Source organism: Acanthaster planci, linkage group LG07, assembly GCF_054643075.1.
Source record: "Acanthaster planci isolate LZ-2023a linkage group LG07, COTS_SCS, whole genome shotgun sequence".
NCBI classification, from domain to species: domain Eukaryota; kingdom Metazoa; phylum Echinodermata; class Asteroidea; order Valvatida; family Acanthasteridae; genus Acanthaster; species Acanthaster planci.
Window position 1 is genome coordinate 16,227,429 of NC_141783.1, and position 24,184 is coordinate 16,251,612.

The window sequence follows — 24,184 nt, forward strand, 5'->3', positions numbered from 1 at the left end:
ATCACAGTTCTGCTTCAAGGGGTTTAGAAGATCAAAAACGGAAAAAAAAGAAAAGGTAGCATCACAGTTTTACCGTATGCTTCACCTTTTCCTTTTTTAAATTTCCCCAGGGGGCTTAACAAGATGTGAAGGCATAACAACTGCAGCCCCCACGCGCTGATTTTCTTGGGGGGGGGAGGTAAGCAGTACGTCATTGAAATCATCTAACACAGCCTACACAAGGTTCAATAGCCTCTCATAACTACAAAAAAAAAGGAAGAAAAGGATACAAAAATAGTGCTCGACAAACAGCTCCAAAGCAATTGGTGGACAAAACGGGGCAGCTAGAGTGAAATCTCCTGGGGGGGGTAGATACCCAGGGGAGGAACAAATTTTTCCAGGGGGCACCAAGTGCTAATGAACTGTGACTTGTGCATAAGGTTGTATGTACTTTAACATTTCAAATGGGATACAGATTTATGCATCAAGTCTTACAGCATTTGGGATTTCTGAGAAATTCTTTCTCGACTCCCTGACTCAAGTGCCTGGGGGTTCTCATTATTATGTGCACAGCGACAAGTTCAGTGCAGACAATGAAGCTACATTTCAAGAGTCCACATATGGTATTACACTTCGCCAGGTGTTACTGCTTTCATGGCTCCATGTTGCTATGTACATGTACACATAAGAATTACAGTAGCAACAGGCATCATCATGCAAGTGCCAACGAAAGTCACAAGTTATAGCATTAGCAGCTTGATCTACATGTATTTCCCATTAGTGCAAGTGCAATACTGTCAGGTGTAACCCAGTGATACTGACATGGCCTGCTTTCCGTCAGTATTTGAGTACCCAGGATTATTATTTTGGATTAGCTACCCTGACTGGTGCAAGGTCTCCCGCTAAATTGACCTTACACTCCCAAGGAATGATCAGGCAATTAGAAGCCAAACCTTGTCCCGGTAACTATTATCCTCACCCAGCGATGATGCGAAACCCATCAAAAGCTTTTACAAACCAGAGAGAAGACATTCACTTCGTGCTTTCCACACTTCAAGAATGATTTCACAAGTTGGAACTTGGACCATAGGTATGGCACAAGACTTCCAAATTTGTCTACTATAAAGCCTTCTCTGTCAGTTCCATATTTTGTACAGTCACACATCTTTCAGGGACAGCACTTATCTTTACTTCTAGAGTTTTGAGCAGTGTGGTTTATAGCTCTTTCTTTATAATGAGGGCCTAAAATAAACATCCAAAAACTTACAGGTAGTCCTGTTAATCAAAGGTTACATGACTGTGATCCTTGACCTTACCAATTGGCAAACAGTTGAAGCAGTCTGTGAATGTTTTCCACAGCTTGATGTTGTACCTGCGTTTGCATTCGTCATAGAAACCATATATCCTGCATTTAAAAACACATCAAAAACAGGCCAAAAAGAATGAAGTGATGCCCAACTTACATGTGATACAAAGGAAATAAACCTTTTTCTCTGTGAATGATTAAAGAAACCTACTAAACGTTTACTGTCTACTATCTTCAAAAACATTTAAACAGAACACAAATGTCACATGTTGCACTTTTCACCTTTCATTCATGCCATGCGCCTTTCTGTTTTAACCCCTTGCCCTCGGGGTTTCCGGTATCGGACACATATTCTTTATACGCATGGCCGGGGTCTCCGCAATCGGACAAAGAAAACTGGGCCTTGTAACAAAGGACCATACTCATAACAAAAGATCAGGCTGCTGGTCATTACCAACATTTTTTCACTCTCAATAGTGGAGATAATCCAGCCTTGTTTTGAACTGTATACCACGGATTGGGAGATTTAGCGCAAGTGGATTACCACCGAGGACAAAAGAACTCTACCACCGCAGCAATGAGCCACACAGTACCACTGCATGCTAATCTGGCCCCTATTGAAAAGAGGTCAGCAGCACACTGTGCCTGGCTCATGAACAAAAGAAAATTATGTAACACCGCACAATCTGGGCTCTTTTTACAAGGCAGCAGGCCTGGCTGAAATACTCCAGAGTCAATAGATGTTGTCTGTCAGATTAGAGTAGAAACCTGACAGTCCTTCTTGTGGGTGTAAGTGTCCAGTAAATGAAGATAGGAATTTTTAAAGAATTTTGAAAACAGAAAAAAGTGAAAAAGATCCCATCCAAGCATCATCAACATTGATAACTGCCACTGGCACGAAGTGGTTAATTATATGCTAACAGAAGCAAGGTCTAAAGCAACAGAGGCACCTCAGCACTTAATTACATTTCAGAAGTTCAATTTACACACTTATCAATGACCAATGCACATTCATTGCACATATCTGTGTTGTTAACCACACAGTACCTAATTAGCGAGTTTAATATTTTCAAAAACAGTGCTGAGCAAAGATCTTTTCTCATTGCGGTCTAAATGTTAAAATTTAAAATGCATGTAAATGTATCTGCTTAAAACAAGAGTCTAAAATAATTAATATCACACTGATATTGAGTTCTTATTGTGGGTAGAATGCACACATTTTTCACATGACAATGTTCCAGAAATGTGCCATTTTTCATTTGATTTGGGTTTTACATGTACATGTGCCTCCATTCTTCCCTGAGCGCACATCCCAAAATTGTTCTGTCCATATACCATACATGAAATCTACGGACAAGAGGGATTCCATGTAAGTCAGAGGTGTCTTGCCTGGAGACAGTTCTTCTATGCAGTTTATGCATGTACAGGTACATGTACATAAACAAGAGCTACATGTATGTTTAACTTGGCTATCAGTTGACGCAATCTAAGACTGGTCCAAATGTGCTCATATCTGCTTGTTCTTGAAATGGGCATAATTTATTCCGCCAGACCATCTGACCTGAATGCTGTTACAGTCATGCTGAGAAAGTCTGACAATGGCAACAGAAAAAAATTAATGCCAAGGTCAATCAATTGTCAAGCTACACAACCTGTCTCCAAGGCTTTGAATGTACATGTACATGTAGATGCAGCTACCTAACTACTCCTACTTATACAGAGTCAATAGTCTTGACAAAACAGCTCAATGTACCGGTACATGTACGTGCAGATCTTAATTTAGCCACTTTTTTTTCTATGGAAAATTTTTCATAAAGCTTTCCATAAAAAAGGGCTCCTGGCTATAGTTTAAAGTCAAACCTATATTGAAAGGTCAAATGCCTTAAAAATCTCCTCCTTAGCTAAAATTCACTGGGCCGATGGGTCAGGACACTGCAGTGATGTTTGATTAGACTCTCTAGGCAGACGGAGATCACATCACAGCGATGACTGATTAGTCACTTGGTGCCGGATTACCAAGTCGGTTCAAGCATGGGCCGCCGAGTGGGCGAGTAAACATGCAAGCCCGGGAGGAGGCAACCAAGCATGTCCAAATTGCAGTTGTTTCTTCTGCTCTTGCCAGGTCACAAGAGGAGGCGTGCATGTCCGTCATCGTCATCTCCACCATAAATTTAAACAGCGAGAGAGAAGTGAGGCCACGGCTGTTTAGGATAAGATGATGGGCTTCCGGCTATTAAACTGTACTTGAATTGCAACCTGGATGACTCTTTCCTTGATGACATTTTTATGCAACTTTTCTGCCCCCTATTCGTTGAGGCTGATGCATAAAGGCCCCTGAGTAAATCAATTAGCGCCTTCCATTACAGTTTTTGCATCAATATATTCCTTCATTGTAGAATCTTTGAGATTACAAGAAGTTCCCAGAGTCATAATTGACAAACCACACATCAGCGTAATTTTTAAATGATGTGCATGTACTCTACATGATTTAAATAAAGACTAGCATGAAAACAAAATTCATCTGAATGCACGAGAGTCAATCACATGATCTCTTGGTTAAGCACCATCGATATATCAATATATTGATATTATCGATATGGGTTTGATATCAATACTGCCAATGTTAGTTATTTGGTGATATCGATATATCGAAAATATCAGATTTTCGAGAAATATCGAAACTTTGAAAAGATCATTATTGAAATTTAAACCAAAAACATCCCTACTCAGGAACAAATTTTATTAAAAGTATGAAAGTGCACCGTCACATTACCGTAATTTTCGATAAGCCAGGGCTTACATTGGTTCTCACGCTAATACCTTTTACACACATAACTGTGCATGTGTCATACATGTATTCACTTCTGTACTCTGTTGTGTCACCATGGGCCTAGCCTAAATACAACCGCACAGAACGTTGGCATTACTGGGCACAGTGCACGTACATGCAGCTAACTTGCATGTAGTCAAGTTTACCTCTTGAGGAAGGACTAGCATGGGGGTTACAGCAATTGATGCATTGACACCAATCCCTACAGAGTGCATGTGTGTATGTCGTATGATTCCGTTGCATCGTCAAATGTGCATGTACAGTACGTACCGTATACTCTACATTTACTGTATCGTGTGTTTTACATGGTCGAGTTTTTGACAGCTAGTCAGCTTGCAATGAGGTAAACTTGCAGGGTAACACACAGTTACTACGTTTTCCTCTGAAGTTATTTTTTCTTACATAAGCTTATGGTGCATCTAACTTTTCGGAAGTGCACGTCAACTTTTTCAATTGCATGCACTCGTGGTGCACGTAGAATATTTTTTCCAATTCAAAGCCTGGTTGCAGTTGTTATTTTCTTTCGACATCGGTCTGCAAACTCCACCCTTATTTGCATAATCATAAATATGCAGCGCCACTCTAAAGAAACATAATTCACTGATAATATCCAAAATAACAATGATTGGTTGGACATTTCAGATATTTCATGAACAAAATTTTAAAAAAATAAGGCAGAACCACTAATGTTGACATCTGTTTCACTATCCGGGACATTTTGGCGCAAAAAATTAAGTTACTTTTTGTAGCTGTGACTAGAAAGGATATAGAGTCCAAAACTGCTCTCACGCTTATCAGTAGATGGCGTGAGATCTATGAGTTAAGATGAAAATGTTTAAAATGAATAAATATCGATAATAACGATACAAACAAAACGATATATTGATATCAGCCAAGATACAATATCAACGGTGCCTACTCCAGGTACGGTAAAATGGTAAAAATTTCACGAGAAATTCATTGCACTAGAAGCAATCCTAAATTCCCAAAACAAATTCCGATACAACACTTGACAATACTCATCAGGCACTCCGTGAAGTTCTCCAACAATCACTGCAAATGCAGCACACACACCCACCCACCCGACCTACATGTACAATGCACCGTCAGACGTCCTAGCAACCCCAGCCAACGGGCCTGTCCAACCAACCCCTCCCCCCATACATGTACATGTACCTGTTTATGCTGGCACATTCATGGTTCCCTCGTAGGAGGAAGAAGTTGCTGGGATACTTCAGTTTGTATGCTAACATCAGACAGATCGTCTCCAGCGACTGCTTGCCCCTACACGATAAAGGAAAAAAAAAAACACTTGTGAGAATTTATGGCGATTAAAATAAAAAGAAGACAGTGGGGGGCGGGAGGGGAGACCAGAACTCCCTTCTGACCTTATTGCTATGATTAATAACCCTGGGGTGAATTTGAGCAGCTATATTCTACACGTAGCAAGTACCTGTTTGTGTTGATGTGACTGTACAGTCAAGTGATGCTTTGGGAAGAAGGGAGGAGCTATCAATTAGGTTTGAAAAATAACAGCAAATGCCAAACTGCACAAATGTTAACAGACAAAAACTCTTCACTAAGGGTGATGGGAAAACCTTTCTTGACTTTTATAAATACAGTAAATATGAAAAATTGAAATAAGATATACATGTACGTATCTATGAATTTTGAGTTAATGCTATCGATTTTGTTGTTACATAAATATGTGTATACCTATGCATCTAGTTTTTAGCATTTATTTCAGCCAGTACATATCAATGGGTAACACTAAAGGAAAAATTGCAACTATCAAAAGTTCCAATTTTATGTAAGGTTTTTGTGAAATTTAGTTGCACTGTGGGGAAGAGTTCCTGCAAATAAGGGCATGGAGATTGAGCAACTACATGTCAATATCATGTTTAACATCGAAAGCATCTGTCATTTGACTTAAACCCTTGTAAAATGAAAGTGACCGCTTAACTCTTTCAGTATGATACTACATAGAAAAGAAAAACCCCTCTCAATGTGTTTAACACATGATGACTTAACTTACATTTCATTTTTTTCTCAATTTGTGTTGTACATGTAAGTATGTAGATGCCCCTCAAAATGTTTACATTCTAGATACATAGCTTAAAGGCCATCAACTATTCATAATGCACGCATCTGTGGCTTGCGCAAAAGAAGGTACATACTAATGATACATGGCAAGTTACTCATCAACTCTGGCTCAAGAGGAAAGGAAATGTTAACCTTTCCTGCTTTTTGCATGGCATTTTGGGGGGGCATGGAAAAGGTCCCACAGAACAAATACATGCGCCGTAAGTGCACCTCTGAAATTATTAAAATATTTTTCATATCAACGCCACTAGTCCTGAATCCAATTCTTGGAATCTTCCACTTGCAAAACACTTTATACAGCCACCCCCTTGGCACAGGTACATGTATTTACATGTACATGTATGTAGATGTACATGCGCAGTGTACCACATCTCTAGATGTTGAACATGCCAAAACCGATACCGGAAAGTATGTTGTTAATACAATGTCAAGTTTATAGCAAGGACAATTTTACTGTAGGTCCCAAGTCTTTGTTTTCCCTTACTGAGGATACAAGGTACATGTGCCTGGTTATATACATGTACCTGTAAGAGGCAATTTGTAAAGTCCCAAAGACGACCTGGCAACAGTGTCCCACCGTACATCTATCACTGACCAGCATTTTGTCAACCTTTAAGTACATTGTTTTACAGCTTCATAACAGTTTCAAAATGATGTCAAAGGCAAAGATCTTTGCTTACTACTTCGTCAACATGTACCTGTAATCAAAGAGCTTGATCAATGTTCAAAGAATGCATACATGTAGAAAGCTTGCTTCTACAGCATCTACCAAATGAAGAACACATGCTCATCCCCAAATGTAAGTGTCCTCCACTTGCTGGGGTTTAGCTCTGCATCTCCATACGTGTATATGGTAGTTTACAACAAGTACACTTGTAAGCTTTCATGTTAGGCCATTAGGTCTATACACTTACAGAGACCTTTTTTACATCATGGTCTTATGTTTTTTGCCTATCAGCAGCTGGCAATATATAGCTGGTTGTCTGTGCAAAAGCAAAAGAAGAATCTACAAAGTTTATCTTAAAAAATTGCATGAAACTACCTGTACATGAAAATACCTAGTAATACATCCTCCTTATTATCATGTACCATACTCTACCAGAGCCTTGGCGACTACTTTCCTCCATTTTGACCTATCTTCTGTTAAGCCTCTAACAGCTGTAGCAGTGAGGCCGGTCCATTGCTTGTTGTCCACCTATGATAATCTCTGTCTGCCTCTGGAGTGACTACCATTGGCTTTTCCCTCCAATATAGAACATTCCAGAGAGCTCTCAGATCTTAAGACATGGCCAAAGTAGTGCAGTTATAAATACTTGTACTAAATACCGAAGAAAAATCTTTAAGTTATGAGACAGATGGGAATATGTATACATGCATGTACACCTGACACATTTCTACCAAGTCTGGCCACACATGATATGAAGAATAGGCAATATGATGGAGGTCTGCTTACAAGACAAAAGAAAATGGCAGAATCTGTCGAAGTTATTTAAGACCAGCACAGCTGTGCATCAATGGCAACATTAAAATAATGCCGCAGCCTAAAGTTGGCAATTCAGATTCAACTATCTTCACCACTTCCTGCCGGGGACTCCGGAATCGGAGACGTATGGTTTATATGCATGGCCGGGGTCTCCGAACTCGGACAAAGGAAATAGGGCCCTGTAACAAAAGACTGTACTCCGAACAAAAGACCAGGCTGCTGGGCATTACCGACATTTTCCACTCTCAAAAGTGGTGATAATCCAGCCCTGTTTTGAAACCGTATACCAGGGTTTTGGGCACTGAGAGCGAGCGGATTACCACCGGGGACAAAAGCGCTCTGTCACCGCAGCAATGAGCCACACAGCACCACTGCACGCTAATCTGGCCCCTATTGAAAAGAGGTCAGCAGTGCACTGAGCCAGGTTTGTGAACAAAAGAAAGTTACATAACACTGCACAATCTGGCCTCTTTTTACAAAGCTGCAGGCCTGGCTGAAATACTCAGGCATCAATGAAGGTCACCTGTCAACTTAGAGTAGTGCCTAAAGATTACTTCGTGCGGCTATAAACGACCGTTATATGAAATGATGAATTTTTGAAGGATTTTAAAAAGGGAAAAAATGATAGTCATGCCGGCCCAGCATCATCAACATTGAAAAATGCCCCGGCATGAAGTGGTTAACATGCTTACGTTACAGCTTTCACCAACGATACGGCAAAAGCCTGTGCGGAAAAAAAAAAAACTATACAAACAAAAGGAAATATTTGTTCGTTTGCTCGTTCAATATGGAAACACAAATCGTCAGCTACTCAACATGTGAAGCCTTCAGCACACATTCAGGCAGTCACATGTTCATAGCAAAGCTTTCAGCATCTTAGTGACGCACGCATTTTAATTAAAATCTCAAAGCTGAATGGAAGCTCCACTGGGTATACAATGCCGAGTACAAACTGACACCTAACCTGAACATATGTTTACTTTATAAAAACAATACCAATCCTGGGCATATGTGTGTATTGCCCTGATGCGATAAATTAGAAGTGATTGTGGGACTTGTATTTGTGTTCTGACCTTTATATCACTTACTATTCTGCTGACAAACATTGGATGGCTTCGACTGGGAAAAAATATTGCCCAGGCTACAATATCGAGGATAAGTGCAACAGTGAGTGCCACACACTTCTATTCTTAAATCACCCATAGAGCCAACAACCATTTTTTTTTACATCAGGCTGATGATTCCATCCAAGCAGAATTAATACGATCATGCATTTTCATGCATTAATTACTACATGAATGATCTTATTGAATGCTTCAATGTCTGGACGGTTTTTCTCCCAGGTATTGCTCTAAGAACATTGAGTGCCATTTGTTCAGCACTTGTTTTTTTCACATTTCATTAAATTTCTTTGTCAAATATCAAAGCAAATCTTACAGCCCTTTGCCCATGAAACAGTTCAGGTGCTGCTACAAACTATTTACTGGTTAACAACTATGTGTTTCATTAGTTCTTCCTTAACAGGGAATCATCAACATGTTTAGGCACAGGCAGGCAATATAAAGAATACTACTGTCCTCATTTAAGCACTGCAGTGGCATAATATTCAAGCCATCAAAGTAGCTCTTGCAATAACTGTACAAAATGCCAATTGCCAATGCCAAAATGCCAGGTTTCAGCACATGCAAACTTGATACATGTGTAATCAAAGCATTAATGCATTTGCAATGACACTTCATGCATTCTTTTTTTTCTTTTTCACTGATTTCCACGCCCTCTGGGCTAACAATGGACAAATCTTCTGCAAAGTACAACTTTTCCCCCGAGACTCCTCATGATCCAATCTGCGTTGCAGCATATTCCCAACGGCATTTTAGGTGTGCACATGTGCATACCGTTCAATCTATGAACATGTATTTACCAGATTTACGAGCTCCGTTTCAGGACCTTCACATGCGGTTACACGTGTAAATGAAGTCTGTAATTGCACCCCCTCCAAAAAAAATTTGACGATTTTAAACAGGAATTAGAGAGTAAAATGATCACATGTAGCTTTTCAATAAGAACTACAGTTATTTTTCATTGTTAATATTCTATTTTTACTATATTCACATTTTCTAATCCATACTAATATGAGATTCATACAAACACCCCCGTCTTACCGGTATTTTCTGTGCCTGTGATCTTTATTTTATGCACGTAAAGATCTACTGGGTAGGTTTGTAAAAAGCATCTTGACATTCCGTATTCCACATTTTTTAAAAAAAGTAAATTGAAAATATTGCTTTCCAAGTCAGTTTCATTCCTTATTTCCAGATCTGCCAGCAGGTGTCCTCTTTGGTCTTAATCCCCATGAACCAATTATTGTAATTTGTAATATCACGGTGCTGCTCATAGACATTTCATGCTGATGTACAAGTACCATCTGTGAATATGTACGTGTATGTGATAAATGAAAACCTTAGGATTTTTGGTCACCCTACAGGTACCGGTATGCTGAACCTGAAATCTGACATCTCGTGGGAAAGTGACATTTGAATGTCATGAATTAACGTGAAAAAGTCAACTGTGTGCCAGGCACCTCTCCACATGGCCATGATAATGGGAAAAAAGGGAGCTGATTGAATCTTTCTTTAGAGGAAGAAAAGCAAATAAATGGTAACTTTTAAAATGAGACAGTAATAAGCAAGTACGACTTAATTTGCATTAAACTTCTGTCCATGGCATGTTTCACACAAAGTACATGTAATTGTTCATTGACTATACAAAGCCTGCATTTATGCTCACCCACCAGTACCAAGATCACATGTTGAGATCATTAAAATCCAGTTACTTCATGCACAGCTTCCTAGCCTGCACCCTGCGGTTATCAAATATCATAAGTACATGTATCATACCATGGACATGAATATGTGAAAGGCAAAAGATTCAATGCAGCAGGGAAGCTTGCAAATGTTCTCTTTCTACTCAGCATGCATACTGTGCACTCTGTAGTGACACATCATGTACAAACACTGTACTACAATGTACATGTAGTTTTAGGTATTTTTTCTCTTGTAACAGAGATGTGAAAATTCCACTGACAAGCGGGGGAGGGGGCCCAGCTAATTTTAGTTTACACCATATATGAACTTGAAGTCAAACCTCTTTTATTCCTCACATATATAGAGGTGGTTTGTTAAGCCAGTGTCTACATATACGGTAATGTATGTCTACCATGGACCTATGTGTATGGTGTAAAAGCAATCCTTTATCCATTCTTGATTCAACCCTTTATGAAAAGCCAAACAAACACTGCAAAGAAATTCAATTACATTCTCTCAAACATTGGTGTCAAAATATGAAATCGATAGGGTGTTAATGAAAGCAAACTCCTACCAGCTTCCTTGTAGAGGGTCTAATTTCTAAGGAATAACGCAAACTCGGGAAGAGGATGCCTGTACCATAGATGTACATGTAAGTACAAGTGAATTGCTGGCATTTTTGCCTGAAATCTCTGGAACCTGTACATGGAAAAGCTTTCATACATACGTACATGGTTCAAATATGTTATCTAAAATAAAACAAAAACAACAACAGGCTTTTACAACAGGACTACTGAACCTGCAATATAAATCACTTCACTGGTTTTTCAATTTAAATTACATTATCTTTCTCAATAACTCGTGCACATCTTTTTCGTTCAAGGATAAATGAAGCCAAAGAATCACAAACGTTACACAGATGTACGGAGGATTAAACCCAAATGGGTCGATGAAGATGTTCCAACTGAGAACTTTGACGATTCTTAAGCAACCAAGAGACTTTAACAAGTCTACTGTAGGTATGGAACCCCAACCGGCAAACTCGCCAGGTAGCCCAATCAATAATCCAAGAATACACACCATCAGTTTAATATGAGGCAGGTCTACTCAGGTGAGTTTTGGGCTTGGCTCATTGGGAAATTCCTGAGATGCTCTGTTTTACCTTGATGGAATAAACACAGCGGGCAGATTTTCCAATTGGAGACTGTGGGAGTGGAATTGCTTTTTGATTTGTGATTATGTCGAGGAATGACTCGACATAATTTGTGAGGATTCTCATGAACACACTTGCATGTATGCACATACTGACATGCTCTGCTTCTGTGGAAAAAAATGAATCCCACATTTGGTGTAGGCAAATGTGCACATAGAGTGTACGTGTACATGTACATGTACAAAGGTATATATGTATGCAGGATATCAGAGATAATTTGTATTTATTCCCACCTGGTGAAGAAGTGTCAAACTAAAGAATGAAAAAAATCCTCTGATTACCTGGGCATAAGGTTATTTGGTGTTTTTATTTGTCATTTGATGTGAGTTTTAAAGTTCTAAGTCACTTGCAACCTAGTCTAACTAGTCCTAGGGTTTGGATTACAATCAAAATACAGACACCCAGTCAATATGCTCCTGCAGTAGCATACTGTGCCGATAAGTATCTGAGGGGGTGAGAAGACAAGAACATTTACACTGAGTCAATAACTCTGCTGTAAGCCGCATATATTCATGATCTTTTGTTGTTGACTTCCAAGACAGATTATGAAAATGTAGACTGGTGGCCCATCAGCTGTCGCTACATGAGCATGGCGGCGGAACCGACTCATTCAATGTGACCTCATTCTGCAGTACATGAACTGGGTCAGAAACACACACTCCGTCTCCAATCGTCCAGCCGACCCTCGTTGATTGCCGCCGCAGCACGTACTTGCCGGTGTTTAACCAGCGCAGCCTCTGGGCGGCAGCTGTGCCGTTCTCCACCAGCCTTTGTGAGGCAGCACAGACCGAGGGGGGAGAATGACGAAAGGGGAGAAATGGATTCTCTCACTCGGCAGACTGATAATGTAAAAGGCTTGACCTGAAAAAGTCTCAGCAATGAAATGCTCTTCCCGATCCTGTGTGCTTGAGGCTTTACCAGCCACTGCTGCTACATGTATGCACCATTACACAGAAACTGAACAAGCCTTTCTCCAGCTCATAAACTTTGACAGCTTTAGAGAATCCTAAATCAACTATTAGTAATCCTGTTTCTTTTCTTTGGAGGAGGGGATGGGGCTGCAATTTGACAACACAAACTTGACTTGTGGCACTGTTCTGCTTGCAATGGTCATGTTAATGTCACTCTGTCAACATGTCCATCACTGTATGAATATCATTCCAACAGGCATTTGATTAAAATATATCACATGTACATGTACATCATACTGCACAAGGTTTAAAGAATGTCATGGCAGTTACGCTTCATCAAATGATACATATATATATGTCTATACAGTGTGAGTGTATGTTAATACAAACCAAACAATGGGCAATCGTATGACCGTAACAAGGAAGGCTTAATCGTCTCAGTCCTTAATCCGTCGAGAAGATCTCTCAATCCCATCAACCCAACAACGAAAATGACAAAAATAAAAGTGTAATACATTTCTGTTCCCATTTTAATATTTAACTTTCTTCTTTTCATTCTCTTGTCATTCAACCCTACCGGTACAACCACAAGTTGGCAAATATTCCAATTTAATTTATCACTAATAACAATATCATTGGAATCTAACGAGATCCATTTCCGTTCATTAATTATGCAAGGTGGCACAAAGTGCAGCGAGATAATTCATGCACGGTCTCTGCCTTAAGCTTGGGCCAGAAGGCCTGGACTGAGTCTGTAATGGACTCAGTGGATTACAAACCATACAAGCATGACGCAGGGTGTCTAGCAGGTTGTATCATGCGCAAGTGACTTACATGTACTTTGCTGGGGCTTGAGACCACTGTCCACACAATTGAGTAGGAAGCGGCTGCACCTACATGTACATGTACTACCATAGACCTGTGTGTGGTTTCAAGCTGAAGCCAAAATTATTTGGACATGGCCCGGTACATACATGTACATGTACAAGGCATGAAAACAACTCAGTTGTTCTTGATCAGGGTTCCAGCTGGCAAATTTCAAGTAGTTGCCAAAGTTCTAGCTACATGTTCATGTGCAAATTCATGCAGCCACTTGCTTTTTGTGCAGTGTTAACCATAAATTCATTTTTGGGGGGCCAATTGCTCAGGATGATTGCCAAAGTTTGTAAATGTCACTATTTGGTAACAACAGCGATTGGCCACTGGACCTTGCTCAATGAACACACACATTTAGAACTTGATCATCAGACTACTGCATTATCGTTTGGGCCTCAGTGTCTACATCATATGAGCAACCACGCACCCTCTAAACTTTAGCAATTCAAACTGGGTTTTCCCTAGAAGTGTGTACACATACAACAGTGTACATAAAGATAAATATGCACTGGTATGTCTTCAAAGATAGGTTACACCATAGGTAAAATAACAAAGAATGGGGAAGTAGAATAATCCTTGAATATCTTGCTGGAAACTAAACAGTAACAAGCTCAGAAAGTCTGTAGAATAATTGAGATTTTAATGGTCGGCCAACCATCGTTTCAAAATTTTATTTTGTGTTAAATACCATATCTGTTAACGGCTGCCAAGTACATAGAGTCTACACATCGGCAGAAATTCACAGAACGCATTGAAAACTGAAACAATAGGAAAATAAGTGAATGGTATATTGAGTAAAAGAGAAAAAAGAATAAGTTTGGAGTTACATTTTTATCTACGCAAGGGATTTTGTTAACACAAAAATGTTGTGATCTCACAATCAACCCCCAAAGCATATTGTATGTTTCAAACTGTAACACGACTGCTGTTTCCCAGCCACTGCACAGTAATGATGTGCATCCACTTGGGTTGAAGAGGCCAAACCGACCCGAAGTATTAAAGACAAACCGAATCCGAACCGAAACCCATCTGAGCTCTCCAAACCGACCCAACACGACAAGAAATCAGGGAAAAACCTACACAAACCGACAAAAACGTAACTGAACCCGAAAAAATCTGAACGTCTGGTTTGGGTTAAGCATCCTTTATTTCATACAAATTGTATCCAACCCGAACCGACTGAAATGTTGGAAAAATCGATCTGACCCGAAGTAGGTTTCCAGTTGGGTTGGTTTCGGGTTGGTTTGAACAAAGTTACTGCACAGCAAGAGAATATTCGTCAACAAAACTATGATTTCCAGACATTAAATCTTACACGTTTCCAGTAATACATGTAATTAGCACTATGCCCATAATTATTCAGGCAACTGAGAACGGATTTTAGATTTCCATTGACATGTACAAATCAACGCAAAAGAGTGATCATGAAGCATAATTGCACACGCACATGCCCACATTACTCATCCTGTCACCGACGAGTCAACCGAACCACACCCAGTAACTTCACTGCTCAGTGAAGCTTTTCCATGAATCTACAGTGCTACACAGTCGAAGAGGAATACTACCTCAAGGTAAATTTACTGATTACTCTTGGCCAAGAAAACGGCTCGTTTTTTAAAAGGGCAAGAGCACCTGTCAAGCCTGTTCATCTGCAGATGGACCCTGTGTGTATGTTTTTGCTCACTCACCCTATAGTTCATGGATTTTGTGCAAGATAACTTAGGCCAAAGCAAACAACAGTTGTGCTTACAGTTACCCACCCAAACCTAGCAAATCGTGCTGACCCTAAATCTTTTTATTGAAAAAAAATTACAATTAAAAATACTGTTGCCATCCCTCGTGCTTATTTTTGTAGACAACGCTTTGTAGCTGTTAGATTGTTTACTTTTTATCACTTGAGGCTTTACGTTTTTCTCACGTGCTAATTGGTATCGCGGCAGTCGCAGGTTTGATCTTGATCTGGAGTTTAGGCAAAGCCCACTAAGAGTTTAACATGACATCCTCTGTTGTCCGTTGCTGCCATTCATTTGTGCATTTCATCTGCTTACCGTACGTAACCCATCATTGATATTAAATGCAATGCTTTTAAGCAGTCTAGGGACCAGACTATGTATCGTGCTCGCTCGCAAGTCACGTCATGCACATTGTGCTTGAAGCTCGCACGTTGTGCTTGCACAAGTCATGGCAGTGGAGAGCATGCTGTGGGCCGGGATCAGCATCTGCCTTAGAATTTGGGAAATGCACTCACATTTCAGAAAGTAAAATAATGAGAGTAATTTCTTTGTCTTATATTTCATGTGAATAAAGGCATGTTTTTGCAGATAAAGGCATAAGAGTTATTCCGTACGAGTTATTTAAACCCAGACTGCTTCTCTACAGACTTTTAAGCCACTTGACCATTGATACTGCATTCTAGTTTTTGCTGCTTGTCATATTTGAATCAAAACCTTCCTTATACACATGTAACCAAAATGTTGTCACAAATTATCAAAATCACTTTTTAATTAAAAAAAAATAAAAATTTCCTACCCCAAAACTTTAGAAGAAACAAAAAGGACACTATCCATCGACTCCACCTATTTTTTTCCATGTAGTAGGAAGCACAACTATTATTTTGTTTGACCTTACAAGATTTTCAATTTGAACATTGAAAAGGGCACTGTATTTTTCCATGATTTTTTTCAAAGCAGTCAACTCAAACAAATTAGCTAATCGTGTAAAATTAAGGCCCAAAGACAATGAAGTAACCTCCCCTTATGGTCTGATTAAGTCAGGACACTACAAAATCTGTTAAGCCGTTTCCCATTGGACTTTTTCTTCCGCAAGCACGCAGAAACCTACCACGGCATTCCTTCATGTCAATCTACCCCGCATTCCCACATGGACTTTTTTACCGTAACGGAATGTTTATTCACTGTGTTAGGCAACATAACACCAGCTGATTACATTGCAGCATTACATTTGCTGTGTACAAGTCATGAAGAAATCGGGGAAATCTGAGCAAAAAATTGACAAAATCAGACGAATTCAAGCAAATCAGCCACAAGTAAGATGAACCTGTACAGATAAAGCTCCGTACACAATGTGTGCATCCCGTAGCTTTATCCGGGCGCGCTTCACTGTGTGTGCACGGCATGCTGCTGTACTGTACGCACAGAGCTGGAGACTGGGAACCATACAACCATTTTTGCATACCCGTCATCAATCACTTTGTAGCAGTCATCTGGTTCGTAGTTTTAGCGTGGCCGTAGTCAATCTACATGGTATGGGAACTGTTCCTATTGGACTTTTTTGCACCCCTGCTAACTTACTTTGGCTGCGCGGAAATCTTCTGCAACCCTTTTCGGCCTGTTAGTTTTTACATCACGATCGTGGTCAGTTGAAAGGGACATTAGTTTACTGTGTGTTCCCATTGGATCTAATTTTGTAATTCTACAGGAAAGTCGCAGTAAGTTAACCAGAAAAAGTCCAATGGGAACACAGCTTTAGAGGGCTCAAATCAGCAGACACACAAACCACATAGTGGGAACGTCTGGCATCACTGGACCATGTTACACAGTAATCACGCATGGCTCCAAACCCTCCCTTTTTGGGGGGTGTAGGGCCTAAACATTGGAGGCACACCCTACTGTGGAATGCTCTTCTGAGGACAGAATGCACTAACCGAAAACTAACCTGTCAACGTAGTCGCCCAAGAAGAGGTAGTTACTCTCAGGGGGATAGCCCAGTGTTTCAAAATGCCGGATGAGGTCTGAGAACTGGCCATGGATGTCCCCCACGATGTTGACGGGAGCTTCTAGCTCTAGCAGCATGGGCTCCTCCAGAAACTTCTCCCTGGACAGCTGGCATAGCTGACGGATCTGGTTCTCCGGGAGCTGGACCTGGCCAGTTAGAGGAAAAGTTTTGGATGAGTGTCTACTGTAAAGAAAAGTACTTGGAGAGTATCGGAGGATTCTATATTTATTTTTCAATTCAAATATTCAGGAGTACAATGTAATAAAATGGAAAGATATTTCTCTCAACTGCACCATGCATAATGGGCTAAACGAATAACAAAAATCAATGTACTAAAATTTCTATTTTATTTGTGGTACATTCAACAAATCAACTGAAAACTAATGATGAAGTTTCATTAGATCTTCAACTACTACACTTCAATCGGGGAAACACCACATTTAAGGGTGGGAAGTTTACATGTTAAAATGTTTAAATGGAAAGTTCAAAAGCCGTTTACAGATTTTCCCAAATGACTACCCCTTTTAGAGGTTTGACATTTTGACTGATGCAATCTGGCGCTCAGTTTTATTGTAAGTGATGCCTTTTACATACAGTTTTTTCCCCTGTCAGCATCTATGTACATTTTTGGGGAAAAAGGGGGATTCTAAGACAATAAACATTGCTTGTTTTAAATGCCCCAACAATCTACATTTTTACATAGGCTGTACCATGTGCATTGTTGAACTATGAAAACACTGAAATAGGGTACAGTGTAGGCAGTGGCGGACTCTGTAAAGTGTTGGTTAAAAGTTTAAATTGTATGGGAAAGTTTTTGTAAACATTTTTCAAATTAAACATAAATTCCCACCTTAATCACATTACAATTGTACTGTATGTTAACTAAGAATATACTCTCAGTAATGAAACATGTAACCTGAGCTCTCCCACATTGGGACTTGCTATGACACAGCTGCCCATACGGAAGCAATGTACATGTATTGTGCAGTGAGGGTTCAGTGTAATTTAGTCTTACTGCAAGTTTACAGAATGAAGGGCCTAGAGTCACCTGCCCTCAGTTTAATATTAATTGGCCCCTCTGAGAACATACTGTGATCCAGGGACATTTGTTATGTTTGAACATGTGGAAAACATCCTTCATCCAGCATTAGACAAGCACTGGATGGATTCTTGAGATTCACCAAACCTACATGTAGAAGTGTCATGGACCTGCCACGACAGGAGACGAACAGCAACTGCCTCTACAGGAGATGGCACAGCAATTGGGAGGTTCCTGTTTAAGTGATGCTTGATCAGCTGAAAAATTAAGCACTACTGATTTTCATTCTATGACAACGCTTGGAATCCTACACACAGGATTTCATAAAAGAGGGAACAGATTTTGGCAGTTTACATAATGAAGTGATGATGTACAATGTACATTTCTATGTACATGATGTGCACAAACATTACAGAAAATTTACATAATTTAGGTGACACCTAAATGACGTTTTTCAGTTAAACCAGACGCCATGTAAATGTGATTGGGCAGTCCAGCTCATGAACGTACATGAGGGATTTGATCGCTTTTTGATCACTGCTGGAAATTTGTGTGGGCTACATGTACATGCGTACAATGTACATGAATGCAAGCTTCGCAATCGCTGTTGTACAGTGTACATAAACCAACTCAGTTTTTCTAACATCTCTCTGTAATATGGCCATTTCACAATAGTGCGCCACCAAGAGTTAGCAACACGTTGGCCAATCACAATGTGCGAAATTTGTCGACCCAATGCGTGTTTGGAAAGGGTCGACAAATTTTGCGCGTTATGATTGGCCAACGTGTTGCAAACTCTTGGTGGCGCACTGTTGTGAATCGCCCGTATTGTAAGACATTAGGTTGGCTTCTTTTCACCCAGACCATTGCAATACATGCAAAGTCGACAATCTAAATTGTTACATATCTGTGGAAATTCCAGAGTGGTGTACCCCTTTAGTGATGTTACGCCCCAACTATAGCATCAGTCCCAACTATAGTTGGGCCCTCCCCAACTAGAGTGCTACAGCTGGGCCGGCCCAACTACAGCAGAGTGGTCCTGTGTGCATGATGTGCCCAGCATGTGCCAAAGTCATATTGTTTACAAATGAAGTGCCACATTTTAGATGAATTGTGTCAATTGTGAGACACATTGACTTGGATAATGTTGAGACATTTCCCACAGACATTGGTCAACAATAGTTAGGCCAGCCCAACTGCAGCACAACAGTTGGGACTGTCCCAACTATAGTCGGGACTTATGCTATAGTTGGGACTTATGCTATAGTTGGGGCCTAACAGAGATAATGACAAATGTCTATAGGAACAGTTGAACAAATCATGGAACATCAAAACAAAGACCTCGGTCATAAAGACAGCTACCTTCCTGAAGTTCTAATACTGCCAAAAAATTGGGAGAGTTACATTCCGAATTTGTATAAACACTTTAACGGCAACATTTTCAAAGCATTTTCAAAAACTGAAAACTTTTTTTTTGAAGATTCATCACGTCTGGAAAATATCTTGGCTATAATTAAACTAATGGGGCCTAAGAAATGCATGAAGAAAAACGTGATGTAGGGATACACCATTCCTTCCAAAAACAAATTTGAACAAATTTGGGTGCCTTTTCTTTTGGTTTCACAACCATTCAGACTCATTTTTTGGGTACATAATATACTCTGTATGCAACATCAATAAACTGCTCTAATCCCTTGCAAGTTTAGGTGAAAAAATTATAAAAGCACAAATAGGCAAACAGGAATTATCAATTAAGCCAACGAAGTAGGCAATACATTTCCCATGACAAGTTGCAGTTGTTGAAAGGTTTACATTCATGATATTAATTAGGGAAATGCATGTTAGGCCTAACAGATAGCCCAGGTTGAACAACAAAATGTAGATGACGTCCAACCTGGGCTTTTATCTGTTAACATGATTTTCCATAATTCGCAATGCAAAGTAGATGACGTCCACTGGGCTGGTTAACAGACTTTGGTGCTAGACAAATTAGTTTGTGCATCCTATCAGTTAGTTATTCTAATTTAAATCTCTTTTTTTTTATCTTACCTGCTTTCCTGTGGTTTGTAGAAGCTGCTCAATAACTCGGTCTAGATTCAAGTCAGATTTATGCATTGTTTTATGTTGTGTCTAACCGAATTTGACACGAGTCAAATGACCTGGTGACAGATATCAATTCAAAGCAAACTTGACTGGATTAAGTTTCTCGAAGGAAACAAATCTTGTTCTCCAGTGGACACGATTCAGGATACATGGTCAACATTTGCCCAGGCAGAATATGAAAAGTTGCACTTCAGTTTTGTCGAGCCAAGTGCAGATGAACAAAAAAGCTAGCTGAGTGCAGAGTGCAATCATGAAATGTACAGAACAACCGATCTGGGCCCACATCCGTGTAGGCCTACATGTACATGTACATATCCAGTGCAGAGGCGCTGTGACTGTGTGAATACATGTACAGTTCATATGTGCTGTACGTTGACACGACAGATGAATAGGCTGGCTACACTGCCGTAGCAACCAAAAACCACATCAATGCCACCTAAAATAGCTCGCGACAGCTAGCCATTCCAACACCGAAGAATCCCTACGGCTTTACTTTCCAAGATAGCTGATTGTTGTCGTGCACATTTCCTCCAGAATGGACAAATTTCGCGCACACATTTTTGCAAGCGGTCCAACAGCTGCCTCCTACATGTACATGTATACGATGGTCTTTTCGGGATTAGATTTATATGGACGTGCACATGTACATGTACAAGACATACGTCCATGTACATACATTTGCGCGTCCGTGGATTTGCATAGAGCGCCACGCCACCGCAACGTATTAAGTTTTAAGGCATAATATTTTCATTGGTCCCCGCCCCTTCCGACCATGGCTCATTATTATGGCAGACGGCAATCGCGCGACTCGACTGTGCGGCGTTAAGCCAGCTGTGCGGAGGGGTGGGGTGGGGAGGGCGCCTCCCCTGAAAAAAAAATCACAAAAATGGGGAATAGAAGCAAACCTTCAAGAGCATAACCGTCACCAATCTGCTTTAAAAAGCCCCCTTCCACTTAAAATGCTTTCTCGATTTTCTGGTGCGTGGCAAGTCCTTTACCTTCCCCACCTCGGAAAATCTGTGGAGATGCCAATAAATTGGAGCTGGCTCGAGATGGGAAAAGTGTACCAATTTGACCCTTTATTGCCTAGACTTTACTTGATGACTATATGATGATTTAAAACCAAATTCTAACAAACCAAGTTGCGAATCAGTGTCCCTCCCAGCACTGCAGCAGCCAACAGTTTTTTGGAGAGACGGATAGGTGAGGTGGGTTAGAGGCGGGGACGTTGCTGGAGACATACTCAGTGTGAATATCCCAGGATTTATAAGCCAAATTTTTAAACAGAATTTTTTTTTGAAATGAATATTCGGTTCCAAAACAAGCGTTGCATCCTTCCAATTATTCTTTGATAAAAATGGGTTTTCAAGCTCACGGATGATGAAAAATTGAACGGGCAGGGGTGCTGATGACTGGAAGACTGACGGGGGGGGGCAAACTCATAGGCCTGTGTTCAACAGCGACTCTACATGAATAGGTAAAGCATAATACAACTAACAGAAAATCAGAACCAAAAGGCCCATATATTTATTGCTGATGCTGTGCGGTCATGGACAAGATCTAGTGTTTCTCAGTAAAGAAAATAAGTCAGCGCCAACTTGAAATGCTTTTGCCAATATAATTTCAATCAGACTCACTACAATCCACAAATTTCCCAATGAACTTTAAAATTATTAGTAACACAAAATTGTGTTAAATTCCAACAGAATGAGGAGAAGAGAAGGTTGCATACAAAATATTACTACGGCAGATAAATATATTAATGTACATGAATATGATAATTTACACAAGTTCACAAAGTACTGATTGAAATTGAGCATAAAGTACCAAATTATGCAAAATTTTAAAAACAAAATTGTCGAAATTGTTATAAATTGGATCACATCACATTACCAGTCCACACATTGTTTTATACTAATGCAACTGAATTCAAACTGGACTGGCCAGCTTGTACACTTGTATACCCTTGCACTACATGTTTATGCATCAAGCCCCCAAACCAAATAGCAAATGTCCAACTGGATGAGCACAAATCTCAAGTACCACTGATTTGCAAGGATCACACTTTGAGTACAAATATGCAGCTGTGTGCCTAGGGGGAGGCGTGGGGGTGCACCCCCCCATGAAAAAGCATCACCTCCGCCCCCACTTGCATTCCAGAAACAGTACCCATGCACATCCTGATGTGATCACGATTAGGCAGTTACACAAAACTTCATAAGTACTGAGGATTACATTTTAAAATTACAGCCAAATTCTGAGTTTTTTTTTAAATGACTCCAGGATGGATGTAGTACTTCTTAAAATTGGATACCTCTGGTATTGTTGGTCACCCACTTTGGAGAAAGCAGGGACCAGAAGGGCAGACACTTGTCAGTTAATCTCCGTTCCCTCATCAATTCTGCAGAAAGCATTTGTGATGGAGCTCCTCATATTTTTCAAAAATGTCATAAATCCTGTAAGAGATGAGATACTACATTCAAAGAGATCTTAGCCAAACATAAACTTCAGGAAAAACCGTTTACAAAAACTGTCTCAAATCCAGATCAAATTTGTTGACATAATTACATCTGTGTTTGGTAAGGGCCTTCTCAAATTATATGTCCAATATGAAAAAGTACAAATTGATGAAATGGGCCACCATCAATCTGTCAAAGTCACCTGTTCCTCCAGTTCCCAATGCAGCCTGGTGAGAAAAGTTTTGATTGATGTCCTTCTGATGTGACGGAATAATGACATATCTGCAAAGGCAAAGAAAATCATATTTAGAGGTGAAGGGGGGTTATCAATATGGCCTCTCAATGCAAACAAAAAGTATCGAGTATCCTTTCAAGGTAACTTTGAACACATTTTTATGAATGAGTCAGAGAAGAAGGTACCCAAAAATTGGTAACTTTAACATTTGGTCGATCTACTTTTGGGTTTGGGAGTTAGGTAGGCTTAAATCCGAAGTTAGGAAAACTCATCATGCTCTGGACTAAGATCACAAACACATTCACAGTGGACCCCAGTAAATCCACCTGAGTTGAAGTGCACCCCCAAGCGGCAAAAGAAAGACAGATGGTCGTAAGTTTTCCAAGCAGGTTCTTGTTCTTGTACGCAAAGACCATACATGCCGGAATAAATTAGTTACGTGTACTCAGCGTGCGCATCAAATGCGCATATACTTGCGCGCCTCATGGCACGCCTATGCTGTGAGTACCAAAAAACACGCCCTCTCTTGTTCTGCTCAGAGCGGATAGCAGCAGAACTGTACCAATGGTGCTTGTGTGCCTGAGGCAAATTTCACAGAGCTGCTTAAGCACAGAATTTGCTCAAGCACGAAAAACCTTGCTTAATAAATAAATGGTACTAGCTCAAACTCTATGTGATTGTCATGCTAACCAAAAGACTGGCAAATACCATTCCAAAGCAAAATACATCATACAAGAAGTTTTGGCTGGTAACCTAATTTGTCAAGCAAGGTTTTTTTCACGCTTAAACAGTTTTTGCTTAAAAAGCACTATGAAATTGGCCCAAGGATTATTTCACAAGGAATCACCCCTAAGCAAAAGATGCAGGGTTTTTAGGCTGTAAAACTGGTCTTGAGAAATGCAAGATCAACTGGGCCAAATTTTAAACAACTTGATGCCCCTCAAGTCTAGATTTTTGTGAGTACCGTTCTACACAATATATGTATTTCTTACTCTATCTGTATTTCTTACTGTGTTCTTACACTGGCTGCTGAACACTCACTGAGACTGTGCTTCAGGAGTACAGTCTGTGTACAACAGCAGGGTCAGGACAGCCAACTGCCAAATGG

The 24,184-nt window shown here is 40.1% G+C and overlaps 2 protein-coding genes and 1 long non-coding RNA gene across 9 annotated transcripts in view; 1 reads left to right on the forward strand and 2 right to left on the reverse strand.

The window, feature by feature from the left end:
- The window catches only part of LOC110980287 (serine/threonine-protein phosphatase PP1-beta-like), a 32,243-nt gene extending 11,233 nt beyond the window's left edge, over positions 1-21,010 (reverse strand). The window contains exons 1-4 of the mRNA XM_022236847.2: positions 20,329-21,010; positions 17,181-17,386; positions 5,292-5,399; positions 1,296-1,384 (exon numbers count right to left, since the gene is read on the reverse strand). Of these exons, the coding sequence (XP_022092539.1) occupies positions 1,296-1,384; positions 5,292-5,399; positions 17,181-17,386; positions 20,329-20,394 (469 nt within the window). The 5' untranslated portion in view covers positions 20,395-21,010. The remainder of the gene's footprint in view (positions 1-1,295; positions 1,385-5,291; positions 5,400-17,180; positions 17,387-20,328) is intronic.
- LOC147798663 (uncharacterized) lies at positions 10,191-12,943 on the forward strand. Its single transcript, XR_015426055.1, has 3 exons — positions 10,191-10,359; positions 11,389-11,616; positions 12,261-12,943. It is a non-coding gene; the product is annotated as an uncharacterized LOC147798663 (long non-coding RNA).
- An 866-nt stretch (positions 21,011-21,876) lies between the features above and the next one.
- LOC110980378 (indoleamine 2,3-dioxygenase 2-like) overlaps positions 21,877-24,184 on the reverse strand; it is a 31,843-nt gene continuing 29,535 nt past the window's right edge. For 5 of the 7 annotated variants that reach the window (XM_087138988.1, XM_087138990.1, XM_087138987.1 and 2 more), the window contains 2 exons: positions 23,044-23,123; positions 21,877-22,838 (listed from right to left, as the gene is read on the reverse strand). In XM_087138988.1, coding sequence (XP_086995114.1) covers positions 22,756-22,838; positions 23,044-23,123 — 163 coding nt within the window. In that variant the 3' untranslated portion in view covers positions 21,877-22,755. Of the gene's footprint in view, positions 22,839-22,984; positions 23,124-24,184 lie in introns of those variants that run through there. The other 2 variants (XR_015425901.1, XM_087138991.1) reach the window with 2 other exon arrangements.